At 36.9% G+C, this 15000-nt stretch overlaps 1 protein-coding gene across 7 annotated transcripts in view; it reads left to right on the top strand.

Moving 5' to 3' along the window:
• Positions 1–15000, top strand: part of LOC137997177 (uncharacterized) — a 26349-nt gene that overhangs the window by 219 nt on the left and 11130 nt on the right. For 3 of the 7 annotated variants that reach the window (XR_011122423.1, XM_068843015.1, XM_068843020.1), the window contains exons 1-3: positions 7097–7147; positions 11316–11416; positions 11516–11558. Coding sequence is in view for 6 of the 7 variants with exons in the window: in XM_068843015.1 (XP_068699116.1) it covers positions 11375–11416; positions 11516–11558 (85 nt within the window). In the remaining variant the exon portion in view is untranslated. Of the gene's footprint in view, positions 1–1859; positions 1996–5859; positions 5979–7096; positions 7148–8683; positions 8864–11315; positions 11417–11515; positions 11559–15000 lie in introns of those variants that run through there. The other 4 variants (XM_068843018.1, XM_068843017.1, XM_068843019.1 and 1 more) reach the window with 4 other exon arrangements.

Raw genomic sequence — 15000 nt, 5'->3', positions numbered from 1 at the left:
TGAGGTCGCGACTTTTCTTGCTAAGGGAGGTGAAAATTATGTTGACTATAATTTTCTATGCGTTTGCTTTAGTTTTACGCGAACATTTCTTGTTAGCTTCGCGGAGATGAAAACACTTACACGCATAAAGGAAAAATTGTTGATAAAAAAACCATTTGCACGATCTTCGTTTTTAAATCAACGGCAGAGAATCAAGTCGAACGAATACACATCTCAATAACGAAAAATCATTCAAGCATATTAAACGCTTATACTCTGAAAAAAAGGCGTGCATTTAGGGCTTCAATACACAAACGATATCCGGAAGTATTAAGCACTATCACTGACAGTAGAGTCTCATCTGCAAGGGAAAGAAGGATGTCTTCCATCCAATTTGTACGCCGAGACAAACTATTGATTTCGACCGAAACTGCCTTAGGTTGACTCAGGGCGGCACCCGTAATGTTATGTTTAAGACATGCGGCTACAAGTCATTTCGAAGATATTTCTCTGCTCATTGTTGAGAATCTCTTGTTAAAAGATTGCTAGTATTTTTTTCACATTGTCTGGTTCAATACCCATCCAAGTCCAAGTTAAAAAAAAAAAGAAAATTGGGGAACAGCAAACTCTCTCAAGCTGGCTTTTTGATATAGCAGACTACAATATCACCACAAACCAAGGTCGGCGCCTTTTCATAAAACGTAGATGGAGATGGTCAATTCAGAGAAAATGGTGTAATAGTTTTGCAGTACTAATTTACAAATGCACCCTCTGAAATTACTCTTGTTAGTCATGGTGAATTGAGTAGAAATCGTCTTTCTGGTTTTCAAACTTCCTCTATCTGTATTTGAAAGCAATTTCATACTTTCATATCTGACAATAATTCAACAAAACAGCTTTTGGCATATCTACATCGCTATCGAAACGTGCAGAAATTTATCCGAGAGATAACGCCGGTGCCAATTAGCTAGAGGTTTGGTAATGCCAGAGTAATGTGTGGCAAAGACAAATAAGCGCATATTTTCTGCTGAATATGTGGTTAAATCTGTATCTTATCTCTATTGTCCATTTGTATCCCCATGACAAAGAGTTTCGAAGAAAATTTCAGATCAATAATGGCCTCTGTTAGCGGCTGAAAAACTAAAAGGCAATAATAGTTTATTAAATTATGTTCATTATTGGATAATCACAAACTGGCCACCTTTAAAGCAAGAGTCCATTCAGTACAAATGTGCTCTTGTTTGAGGTTAATCATTCCCTCGTCATGTGATAGCATAGACCCTTTTCGTCTGTTATTGACACGAATATTCTCGCACTATACAGGGACTATACTTCAAAAGATAGCATAAGGAGAGGGCGATGTCAATGCATAGTTTTACTTAAGATTTTGTCGTAATTTTTGCTACAGTATCTCTCCTTTCAAAGTGAATTTTTAGACTCCGGCTTTGTAATTTGCGCTCATTTAGAGATTCTTTAACTAATGAAAGATATGTTAAGTATTATTATAAACAGTAGTTTATCGCAATCTAAACATGTGAACTATTTCCAGATGGTCTGTCAGGTTAGTCTCTTCTATTATGAGTGAATGATAATGATATCAGTAGTGAAAATAAACGAGAACACTTTTTGCAACTGATTCTGTTTTCTGTATAGACGATTAATGTCTGTAGTTCTATGAACGCTTTCCAATTTTCACAAATGATGAAAGTTAATCACAGTGTTAGTAGTTCCTTTAAGTATCGGCCATACTGAGATATCATTAACACGTTGCAATCACGACCATGCAATTATAGGCTTTATCTCTCTTTGTTGAGTGAAAACTACCCCACATAAACTTTTGCCGGTATCTTTAAGATAAACTTGCCGCCGAAGACTGTATGTTTCAAGAGCCACGACTGAAAATTGCTTCATTATCGATGACTTTTCATTCACGAGTCGAGTGAACAAACTGAAACATGTTTTATTAACCAGATTCTCCCCCAGTAGCGCATGGGCAATACTGAAATTAGGTTTAAGGTAAGTACGGTGATAAGTTAAGCCTGTTCGCTCAACCCACCGAATGATCAGGATCGAACCGGGGATCCTACACGAGCAGAACTGATATAGATCGACGCCATATAGCCTGTTAGAAGATCCTCATGGTTTAAAATGTTTCGAAACTTTATGATTTCAACAGTAAAACCCATCCAAGTCATTTAGAAATTCGCCTATACCGACAGAGATAAAGATAACTAAAAGATATGTGCCGGTATTCTGCCGTTTCCAATTTGTTTCAGGTGTGCTATATTTTAGGTATCTCTTACGTTGCACTTGCTGCGTATGCTCCGTCATTTGACACATTAAATTGCCACTAAGCGACAAGAGCATCGTAAAGAACTGTTATTTTAACTTTAAAGAATAAGTTGAGCAAATACAAGCGAATTAAGGCTTCTGATGAAGTGTAGTACAGACTGGGTTGCATTTTGGTATTTCTCATTCGCCATTATTCATCTTTCTTGTAGCGTCTGTAGGTATTCTCTTTTCTGCTTTTCTGTTGTCTCCCTTTAGCTGGATAACAGAACCTGCTAGCAATGAAAACAGCTGGAGAAAGAGGTTCATACTAATATAGCAAACACAGTTCATTGAATAATTTGAATAGTGAAATTACTTTGATGTAGACAGTGCTTGTTCACCATCTATTTGATAACTCGAAAAGCTTATCCGGGGAATAGCTCAAACTACCTCTTGGCCAAGAAAACAGGATTATAAGACTTCAATCTCGTACAGAACTGGAACGTGATAATGTTTGGTCATGGAAAAGAGAAAATTGGCAGCTCTAATGAGGGCGTCGTCTGTTTGTAGAATTATATAGAGTGTTACATGTTTACCCTTTTATCGCCGATTCCGTTCTCTTACTCTTAAAGGAATTATATATATATAGTAAGGCTTACTTCCTTCTTTCACAGAGTTTACTTTTTCTATTGTTCTTGGATACTGCGATGTTAATTCTTTGTAATTCTCTTAAGTTAGAAAATAGAGTTTAAAGCAAAGTGTAAGTTCAACTACGTTATCATTATTCCGCAAAGCACAGAAGTGCTTCATATACTGTATATTCTGTGTGCAGGTGACTTGATTGGCATCTTTGATATGACTCAGAGACCATGTAAAAAACTTCATATTTTAGTTTCGTTTATGTGAAACATGTCGATAATAGGCCACTTCGGAAATTACCATAATACTCTTTCCTTGTCCCCCCAAATTTTGCATAAGCATTGTTTCCAGTTTCTCTTGGGACTTACAATGGTCCCAAGAGAAAACGAAAACAATGATTATGTAAAATTTGGGGGGAGAAACAAAGAGTATGATGGTAGTTTCCGAAGTGGCCTATTGTTACCAGCTCTTCCAAACCCCGTAAGAACCATACGAATTACACGTGCTATCAATTAATGAGTAAAAAGAACCAAATTTTTCTTAACTTGCCAACCGCGTTTTGCTAATAATAGACAGAATATGGATATGAAATAATTTAAAGAACAAATTATGAATATAATTTTTTTTGAATTTGAGGGAGCTTGTGGTTATTTTGGAACAAAGTTTCAAAACGAAATACAAATCAGTAATTCGTCTGTGATGTTGGAAGTTCAATTCAGTTTTAATTTTACGTTGAAGACCAACGACAAAATACGAAAGTGAACAGTTGCGAAAGAAAACCAAAAAAAAAAAAAAAAAAAAAAAGTCAAGACTTCAACAGGAGTCCATCCCATGGCCATACGATCGCGTTACACTTGCTTTACTATCTGAGCTATCAAACTATCTTGTGGTTGAGCTCTGGTAAGTTTGTGTTAAACAGAAAAAATCCGCATGTAAGAACCTAGTGCTTTATAATCTTGCCATTCAGTTTTAATGCACAAAAATTTAAGAACCTGTTTAACCAAGCAAGATCAAGTTGAACGGGTCTCAGCTAAATTATTATTAGTAATAGCAGAAACCCATAAGGGTTGAAACGTGTAACAGCCCCTTGTGTGCTGGGAAACAAGCTTCTGAATATTCAATTTGCTAAGTACAATATTTGGAACAACAAGAGAGAAACATTCAACCAATCAGTTTACAAGAACACCGTGACGCAATACCACCAATGTTCTCGTGCGAAATTAACTGGAGCAAATATTCGGAAGCTGTGAACGCGCGTTACACGTTTCAACCCTTATTTTCGAAACGAAGCACGGTACCGAGCAGAAAACATACAAACAGATATATTTTTAAAACCTCTTGTAGCTGATCAAGATAAAAACTCAAAAGGCTCTTTAGTTTTGTATTTTATTTTTTTGTGACGTCACGTGCAACCCAAGAATAAGTGAAATCTATGATACAGAGAATATATGAATAATGTATCTTCTCTATCAGAGACTATTTGCCATCTTGCGATTTATAAATCGCGAAGTTGGGCATCTTGCGATTTAGATCGCAATTTGGGCATCTTTTGATTTAGATCGCTAAGGTACTTGAATTTGTCATTTAGGGACTGTGCAATAATTATCAGGAAGGGGGGTCCTAAAATGAGCTTCACCAAAGGAAAAATTAGATAGGTCCCCCCCTCCAGCAGCGTCAAGATTAGCTGTGACCCCCCCCCCTCACGTTCTCTCAAAATTATGATGTCCCCCCCCCCTCTCTAACCCGTACCTTTAGATATTGAAAAACTTGAGAACAGATACCAATATCTTTTATCCGACAACCCTGCTTGTGCAGGAAGGTTTCTCCGAGAGGATTACAAGCCAGCTCCCCATGATGACAGCAACATCAGACGTTGCAAACAAGAGGCAAATGATATCCAGGACAAGCTTAATGCTGTCGTAACCAAGTTAGAAAAACACTGAAGACTGGCCTCAGCTGTTTACACAATTTTAATGCTGAACAACGTCATTCAATAAAGTCTCAAGTCGGTTTAAACGTTCTGCATCTTGTAGAAGACCTGGATAGGGTGATGGCTAAATATAAAGCGACATTTCCTATTGGTGCCAAATCTAAAGCATCCAAATCAAGAAAAAAGAAGGAACAGAAGAAAAAAAGGGAGAAGAAGAGGATTGCTGCCTCAGAAAGCCGTAGGACCCGAACCTGTATAATTTTACGGTCTTTGGGAGGTGAACCCATTGATGACAACTATGAAACAGAAGTATGTGGCATTCCTCAGCTAGAAACTGTAGACCTAGAAACCCTCTCGCTGTTTAAATCAAGAACAGACCTGGCATGTCTGCGGGACCTCTTAAATGCCAAATGTTTTATTGGCAAAGCTCACAACGTGGTTTGTGACTTCTGTGCATGAGCGATTGTTTCAATCTATCATATGTTGACATTCTAAACAAGTTAAAGCATGTGTTTATGTTGATGCAGTATTTAGACATTATGGATAGTCAAAGGCGTGGCATCTGTCTATTTGGAAAATGTATATTTATTCATTATCGAATTTGTGAAATTTAATTAAGACCCCCCCTCAACTTACTTGAGAAATATAATGTAGAGCCCCCCCCTCCTTTCCATTATTTTAACTTAAGGCCCCCCCTCTGGTTTTAGGGCCCCCCCTCCTGATAATTATTGCACAGTCCCTTATAATTTTATAATACAAGACAACTTTTGTGCCATTTGATAAATAACACAAATTATAGAGAAAAAGTACTTAACTAATAGTTTTACATTTGGCGCCCCATAACAGTAAGGCACTTTTTAGTACAGTTAAGTGAAATTTATACTGCAAAGGTCCAATTCTTTGTGCGACCATATACAGCGGCAGGATGAGAGCAAATGCCATCTCCCGCGCCGTTGGCGCCAGTTACGTCACATAATGCTTTAAATCAATGACGTGCCCCCTCAAATATTTCATTAACTATGCTGTTGAAATCGGTTAATAAACAACATGTGATATTGTCCGTACAAAGCAGACGACTGAGATACACTTGTTTTTCTTATCGCCCTGCTGATATCTTGGCGACGCCGTTGTAAACTATTTGCATCATTTAACTGCATTGGTGAGTGCTTTGTCGTTTCACCGTTTTGTACGTTTTGTCGGTCGTTGTGAATAGAAATTAGATTAAAACCATGTACAATTCTAAAAGCCATGGAGACAACTCTAGTCATTACTTTTAGACTTAATAGCTTCAGTATTTGTACCTTGCATGGTTTATAGCGTTTTTCTAGCTTATCTTCCTTTCTCGCAGGCATAACATGGTTGTTAAGTCCCGTCATTTACATTTTCTCATCTTCCTTCACTCAATGCGTGAACAGATCCTTATCAGTTAATTTATCTTAATTAAATTTACTTGTTACACAATATCTTTTGAGAGCATGTTAATCTAAATAGTTTTTCGAGATCTCTTTTGAGGAATCATGAATTAACACTGTATTAATTTAATTCAAGATTAATTGGAGAAATAACAAGTTCTGTCTTGATAGAATTATTTCAAGCGACCTCAGAGTTAGTTGGTTGGATTTTTCCAGTTTGAATTTCGAAGAATAAGAAATATATAATGATCTAGTATTGGAATGCCCTTACAGATTTTCAAAGAAATTTGTCCACCACTGCAGGTCAAAATGGACCATCACTGACGTTATGAAATGAAGACAAAATGTAACCATTTGATTAGTCATTGAGATTCGGAAATAATTAATGACTGTATTTGTGGCACAGTATTTAATGCCGTCTCTTGCTTGATCTCGTTTGGTTTGTCTTTGCGTCTTTCCTTATATGGTCTCGCCGGGATGCGTGGAGAAGTTCGTCGCCGGAATCGAAAAGAATATATGGCTCACCAAAGAACCACAGAATTACCGGCCGTTAAAGGGTATCATGTATTATAGAGATAGATGTGAGATATAGAGGATAAATAGATTACTTCATAGAAAGTGCGCCGTACGGATTTTTATTCACGAGTTGCAAAACTTTAAAAAAGAATGGGGAATCGACCATGTTGATTGGGTTATCTGCAGCCCCTGCAAATGACACCCCTCCCTGTTTCTCACCGGTATAAAAATTCGGCGTAGCGCTGACGATCGAAGAATCATCCTTAACATTGAAACGTTCTAGTAAACAACGTTAGTACCTTCTCAGTGCAAAATATTATTTTGTTACATGCCGATGCACTTCAAGGTCGCAGAGGAAAGAACTAGAACAGAGTTTGCTGTGTTAAGAGGATTTTCACAGGTAAAGACATTCTTCATTTATTCACCACAGAAATTTATTTTATTTCCTAAAATGTTTCTTTATCTTTGATTGTCAAGGAGTGACAATAATCTTCGAGGCAAAAGTTTCCACTAGATAAGGTCCAAACATTAACTGTTATTTTGTCCTAAACAATTTAAACTTCTGATATGATGACTCGGACCTTTTTGCGATCAGTTCGGGCCAGCCATTTTCCGTGTCGAGCATTGAACTGATCGCTGAGCGTCTTTTTGAAAATGCAGCGCAAAATACCCTCCAGAACATTAACAATTAATTTTCAATAAAATTGATCAGCATGTATTCTTTAAATGTTTATCATTTCCATTGTGTAAGACAAAGTCATTTAGTTCCTGTATGCTTTATTGCACTTCTATTTCTATTTCGGAATAGAAGTGTCATAAAGATCCGTTGAATAGAGATCCGCTATTTTGCATTCCTGTCAGCAAGCTATCCATGCTGTGTTTTCAAAGCTTTCTTTCTTGTTTGCTTTATCCCATTAATTAATATCCGGTCATTTTTTCATCTGCACTCAATTGTGAATTCAGGCCAAGCTTTGTCTACCTCGTTCGGACTTGGATCTCAGCATTATGTTAAAAGATAACAATATCATGAAAACCCGCTTTGTAAACAAACAAACAATAAAATAAAAGAGCTCAATATATTTAGCAGATGCAAAAAAAATTCAAGAGGAACATGTTGCACTATCATCCCACCATAAGGGCAAGCCACAAGGACCTTGGTAGGTCCGATCGATCACAAACACGCTCTCTCAACAACAGCTCGCTAATCTCATTTCTTCGTTCCCAAATGCGATCATTACACACTTATCAACCGCTATCCTAAATACACTACAAGGGTTGTTTGAATTGAAAATACATTTTCTACGAAAAATGTGAAATTTACAGATCTTAGTTTGTATCAAGCATTGTAAGTTCGCTTTCTTTGACATGTTCTTCATATTATGTTATCAGAGAAGGCTGTGACTCTCAAAACTTAAAAAAATGAACTAAACTGGTGTTTTCTAAAGGGAAACTTGTGGTTGTCAATTTGGCGCCTTATTGATTAGGCATAGTTATTTTTAAACATCAATTTGAAATTTCTCCATTGGTTATTTTTAATTGATACCTATTTGTCAGATGTTTTTTTTACGTAAAAAAACACAGGGCAGCGGAAGTCTTACAAATACTTGGCAAGATAGTTGTCGCTGAAGCGGTAATGTATGAAGATTTATCTGATGAATATCAGATGAGTTTGGATTGTTGTAGCAATATTTTATAATTCTCCGCAAAGCACTCTTTTGCAACAGGAATAATTTTAAAGGTTTACCCCCCTCCCAAAAAAAAAGAGTTTCACAGCGAAGAAAACAATGGTGGAGAAACAGGCTGAAAGTAGAGCAGGTTTATGGAAGCAAAAACATGCCGGGTAACTTCCATTCAAAATGCTCGTTCAAAAAAATTCTTGAGAAAAAAGCTCTTTGCTTTAGAAAACATCAATACTTTGTTGCGTGACCTACAGCGTTTGCCCCTTTCGTGCTAGATAAAATACCTGAGGAAATATTAAGATGTTTGCATCATCGGTGAATACATGTGTTATTCACCGTTCAAGACTTCCGCATTAGGAGAAGAATACTGTAACATGTGTCGGAGGCCTTGAGCGTGGTGCGAGGTCGGAGCATTTATTCTTGTAAGAGTATAAAAGGTATGCGCATTTTGATTGGTCGAGGATATATCTTGCTGAAAATGAGTTGATTATAATCCTGAACATGCTCTAATTTTAAAATTGTAAACGACTTTCAGATTGAATAACGTCAAGAAGGAGTTCGAGATCTGCGCTCCTACAACCTCCTACCAGTCAATGTTACGCGGGGGAAACAATGACTTTGACAATGACGAGATTGTTCTAATAGGTTGCGTGTATAGAAATCTGTAGTTTCCTGTTTGTCGCTTGTCAAGCCATAATAAGCATTTTGGTGATAACAACTGGTCAGTAGGTGCCGTAAGCAAGTGAAGTTGATTGGAAAATCGAGTTGTACTTGTAGTCAATCTCATACGAAGACTACTGCGCATGTTTTGAGACAATAATGGCCAAAAAATGAATCTGATGATAAAGGGACATTGAACATATTGTGTGGAATAAATATCTGTTAAATGTAGTTACCGTGAGAACATTTTAGAGCACCTGTGCCGGACTTCATTTACTTTGCAGTTAACATAGTTGAGCAAAGAATTTTACGAAGCGGCTTTCTTAAAAAAATGACTTACTGATCGCCATGTCGTTCAATTTCTACGATTAATCAGAACTCGAGCTATCAAGTGTTTTTCCAAGAACTCACTTACCTGAAACTTCGAATCATTCTAAGATAAATTGCAACGTACATCCACATCCTTAACAGGAAACTCCAGTTCCGCTCAGAAGGTAGGATCCCTTTGAGCAAAGCGTCAAGCTGTTCAACAGACAAAAAGGGATGACGGTTGTTTTTCATTTCAGCATAATCACTATTAAATCGGTCATCCTCAGATTCAAATAAGTAACAGTAGTTGCAGTAATTTGTTACTTTTGTATTTTAGAAATACTGTTTGGAGCGTCATTAGTGTTATTCAGTGGTAATTCCGGGCTAGTTGAAATGAAAAATAGATGTCCTTTTACATCTTCCGTGAAATTGTTTTGACTACTGATTTGATAGTTGTCCGTAAAGCTTCCTGCACAAACAGGTTTTCTCAGTGCGTTGTCCGCTATAACTTCGGTTTTTCTTGAAAGGAATAATGATATTAGTAGGTAATAACATTCAGTTGGAAAAGTTGAAAAACAAAGCTTAATCTTTTTTGCACTTAAGAATGACTGTGACGATGTGTCGACGCAGTTTTGTTAAAGATGCATGTTTCCCAGCTACTTGAATAACAGTCAAGTTTCGCTTGAAGCAATCTCAAGCACTGAAAAACAAGCTTATAATTAGAGCAAAAATACATATGATTAAAAAATAACATGGTAATTTTGGAGGCAGGTCAACTTTTCTATATTAAGGTTCGTTCTTTTCTTTTTAGTTCCCCGCTTGTTAATCATGGAAGGAAAATTTCGTAGTTTTTTTTCTGTATGTTTAAATTGAATTATCATAACAAAGTTATAGTACAAACGAGATTTAGATATATATCGGACAAGTGTCGGAATTAGGCTATCATGCAAAGCTCTAAGAACGGAGATTGGAAATCAAACAGTGGTGTTGTAATGAACGACATTATCAGATAATGCAATCGAAACTCGAACACTGGAAACGCAAATAATACGGTTTCCTTGATGAGTTGGCGGAGAATTTATGTTTCTTAATTTGCCTAAAATGAATTCTCGTGCTAAGATGTGCTGGTATTTAATTAAAATGCTGGTATGGGAAAAAGAAAATACATTGGGATTAGACTGAAAGCGCAAAAGAGGAGGAATTGCCATGATAAGGACCAGAAATTGTCAAAACCATCAATTTTATTGTCCCAAGTTTAGCAAAACACTCCGGATCAGTGCTCAGATCTTCTACAATCAAGTCATCGATTTTTTTTACGTATCAGACTTTTCACTTTCACATCACGGTAAGAGGTCGTTGATTTTCAGTGGGTGATGAGAAAGCGCGTCTTCGCCGTGGAGTGCATCCTGATTTTCTACGACCACAAATATTAAGTTTTCCAAATCATTTTCAGCTCATTTGTCGAGGAAATTAAACTGCGAGGTCGGAATCTGACTTCATCGCAGAATCTTAATCATCTTAACTAATGCAGACTCTAGAATTTAACCATTTCCTTAAGCGCCCGGAGGAAAATTCTATTTGCTGTCTTTGTTGATGTGTACGACAGATCGCTTCTGACATTTCTCGAAGACGGAACAGCCAGCGTGAATGATATCGCTCTCGGTTCTTTGACAGAGCCTGCGTTAAGGATTCTTTTATTCAAGAAGGCTTTGTTTTGAATTAAATTTAGTCGCAGTTTAATGATTAAAATTCTGACGCGTGCCTGTGAGCATTGTGTGCATTGAAGACAGGTGTTGGTGTAAAGAAACAGGTCGCAACGGAAACCCGCGGGGCATTGATAGCATCGTAAGATATTGAACAACAACCAGAGCTCTACGAGCCCTCGTGGGCACATTTTACGTTTTTATTGTTGCCTCATAGGAGAGAAAATTAAGAGGAGTCAATTTTGCTTCTGGTAATTTTTGAATGGAAAAAGGGAAATGACCTTGACGGCATTGAAAGAGGGAATTGTTTTGATACTGGTAAGTAAAACATGTACGTTTTTTCATAGTTAGCTTTAAGATCTTTAAAAGTTGAATAAGAATGGATAGCAATTGCATTAGTTGTACTTTGTTCCTCAGGTTTCTTCCTTCCTGCTTGGCAAGTTTGGACACTATGCAAAAGGTAAATGTTTTTCTTGTTTTTGACAATTTGTCTTCTTTTTTAGTGGTTGACATTGAAATATTTTTGTTTACACTTTCTGTGTACCCATAAATCTTTAAGAGTTGCCTTAAAGGCGAGCGCCTGGTCTCTCTTTAAAGTGCTAGAAAAAAGGCTGTACATTTTTTTGGTGGCTGGAACATGTAATAACATGTAATAACTGGTGGCAGGACAAAAAAACGTAGCCGGACTAAAGCACTCCGTATTCGCGTGGGCCCTCTTAAACAAACGTTAGCACAAATGTAGAAGGGTACATTGTATTGATGAATAACTGCTCCATTCTCTTAGAGATTTCATTTTGGAAAAGTTCTTTAAATGGCGGACTATGCTCATTTTCATAATCAAATATAACTGAAGCTCTCGGTGGTCCCTGGACTCAAGGTGTTAAGCAATTGAATTGAGCTCCATATCACGGTTTGCCGCTTATTAGCACAAATAAAAAGTTTTAATTTAAGCTGACAGGATCGCCTTCCAGACTAATCTCATCATTTTGTCTTCGAAGGAATTGCTTGGGATAAAAGCCAAGAGGGGTTTGACTTTAGAATAAACGAGCGAACGTACGACCGAAGTTAAAAAGTGTTGAATTAATTTACGCATCTTCGTTGAAAAAATACTACCTCTTTCATCATGCGGCCAATATATTCCTGTTTTCCTTCAAAGGGGTGGAGTACATGAACCAACTAAGGCACCTTGCTGTGCAATTTTTTATTCGCTTATCACGGCCAATGAAATTGCACTTCACCGAAATGAAAACGAACCGCCGCATGAATTTATAAAGAACGTTCGATGCGTCTTAATTTATTGTTCGCGTATTTCGCTTTGTTTATATGGGGCTCGTTCTATATTGAACGGCATCGCCTTATCGAAGTATGTCTCCTCGGATAATTTTGGAATATTAAAAACGTTGCGGACAAGACTTTCCTAAAATATTGTTAATGAACTTCTCACTGATTCTTAACTTTTAAAACATTTAGCTGTTTTGATAATCTTCTTCCATGTTCAACGACTCAATTTTGCTGAGAAATCCAAACAAAATCATTGTAATAAAATTCGCAAATATTAGGGTACTTAAAGTGCCCATGAAGTAAGAACTTTCTTTAGCTTACTTGAAAGACCTTTCAAAATGATAAACAATGGTGTTGTCTATTTTGGAATACCTTCTTTCGTTCCAGAGATGTTACAGTCTTTGCTAAAAAATTGATGACGTCACAAACATTGCAAATGACTGTAATGAATCACAAAATTGACAATATCTCCGAGAATATTTATTGGGTGTTATTCAAACTTGGCGGCAGCAATCTTCATCAAGTAGGGCACAAAATGATGCCATGCTGTTGCCACGGCAACCATATTTGCTGCAGGGTCCATTAACCCAGGAGTGATTGTGTCGTTATAAGACATGTTCACTCTCGGTAGGCTTATACAGAGATGTAACGCATTGAGGGGATTTTCAAGTCTAACCATCTGCCTGAACACAGACGCCCTATTCTCAGTACCAATAGTAGTTATATCCAGACCGCAGTCTCAGAACACTTTCTTGGCAATAATCATTCACATAGGCATATGTTACTCATCCTCATCGAAAAGCTCATCAATGAACGTGATATTTTTAGGAAAGCTCGGGGAGCCGTTCTTATTAAAAAAGGTCAAAACTACAGGACCTCTTGGGATAAACAAGCATGACGGATTAAATAATTTAACGATCTCGTTATTTAGTATATAGTGTTTCAACTGGATTTAATTCTTTTGAATTAAATGGTTTGTTTATCCAGTATCTATATCTCGTTACGTTATCATTTAAAATCTTCCTTAAATACTTCAAAACATGTGTATATATATTCCGTAAATTCGTTAGATCTCCAAAATAAACATGATGAGGGATGGTATTGGCCAGCCGAAATATCGTTAAAAAATACATTTTCGCATAGTTTTATCAGTCGTGGAATAGTCTACTTGACTTTCATCAATATTTGTTAATCAATTTTGACTGATCACAATCTTCTCTGATCCAACGCTGTGCAAAACTTACCGTTCACGTTTTTTGCAAAGGTTTAAAACCTCAACTTCATCTGCCTGTACTTGTCTGTTCAAAATCCAAAATATTTGGTTCATTGCAGAGAGGGACTTGAAACGAGAGTGTTGCCATGGCAACATCTAATGCATGTCACTTTGTGCCTTATCTGATGTAGCCAAGTTTGAATATAATTTCCCCAATATTTTCGGAGATATTCTCGATTTTGTGATTTTCATTGCAGTCATTTGCAATGTTTGTGACGTCATCAAGTATTCCAAATAGAAAACACCATTCTTCATCATTTTGAAAGGTCTTTAAAATAAGCCAAAGATCTTTTTTACTTCACAGGCACTTTAAAGATAGGCGAATTCCAATTTTAGCGTGGAGTTCTTGGCTTCTTAGATACTCCCTCGCGAGTATTTTGGACATGTCAGAGATATGCTTCCATTCCACGAATTAGTGAAATAACATACAGATTTAGCCAAGCCTAAAAGCGGAGCTCCCTGGCTATTTATTCTTACTGCCTGTAGGGTTAGTGAAAATAGAAGGTTTCGAATTGTCTGCGTTTTGATGTTTCCGGTTGCTGCTTTAATAATTACCGGTAAGTCATTTTCTTTGCTTTCTTCTGTAGAAAAATTCATTGCCTAACTAGTGAATTCCACGGTACATTTTACGCTAAAAATTGATATCGGATGAATCACGAAGCCATGAGTACGATATCGATTTTTCGAGTGAAATTTGCTTTGGAATTCACCACTTCGGTAATGAATTTTTCTTGCACCGCATGAGTTTTAAAAGAAAACACGCACACCCTCAGCGAGCGAATGGAAAAGGAAAAAAGCCATTTCAGAGTCAACTGTTACATGTAATAGCCAGCGAATAGGAATCACGCTCAAATTAGAAGCCATTCAAAAAAAACTTTTTTTGGTTCAAGGTAAAAAAAAAGTTTTCTGATGTACTTTATTCCACTTTATCTCTGAAAAGGAGATCATTCACATTTTGATGTATTTCATTGAAAAACGCTAGGTTGGCTTGGAGCAAGAATCGACAAAATACGGCAATGCAACCAAGAACGGACGAACTTCAAACAAGATCCGCTCCATGGATCCGCTCCATGCATTTAAATAAGGTTTAGGGGATTTAAACAAACTTCTGAAACCACAAACTAGTGATATTTCCCTCTAATTTTACGTGAACTCATTGCGATTACGTGTTTATAACATAAGGGCAAAATTTTCTTATCACTGTTGAGGCACATCGAAAACCAGTTAGGCAAACGGATAAAAAGCACGCACTTGTTCGCACGCATTTTAGAGTAAACAAACAAACAAACAAACAAACAAACAAATAAACAAATCAACTTTTTCTTTATGTCCAAAAGAGTACAGATAA

This window comes from Montipora foliosa, chromosome 3, assembly GCF_036669935.1.
Source record: "Montipora foliosa isolate CH-2021 chromosome 3, ASM3666993v2, whole genome shotgun sequence".
In the NCBI taxonomy this organism is placed as follows: domain Eukaryota; kingdom Metazoa; phylum Cnidaria; class Anthozoa; order Scleractinia; family Acroporidae; genus Montipora; species Montipora foliosa.
Note: the sequence above shows the minus strand (reverse complement) of the source record. Positions and strands in the feature narration are given on the sequence as shown.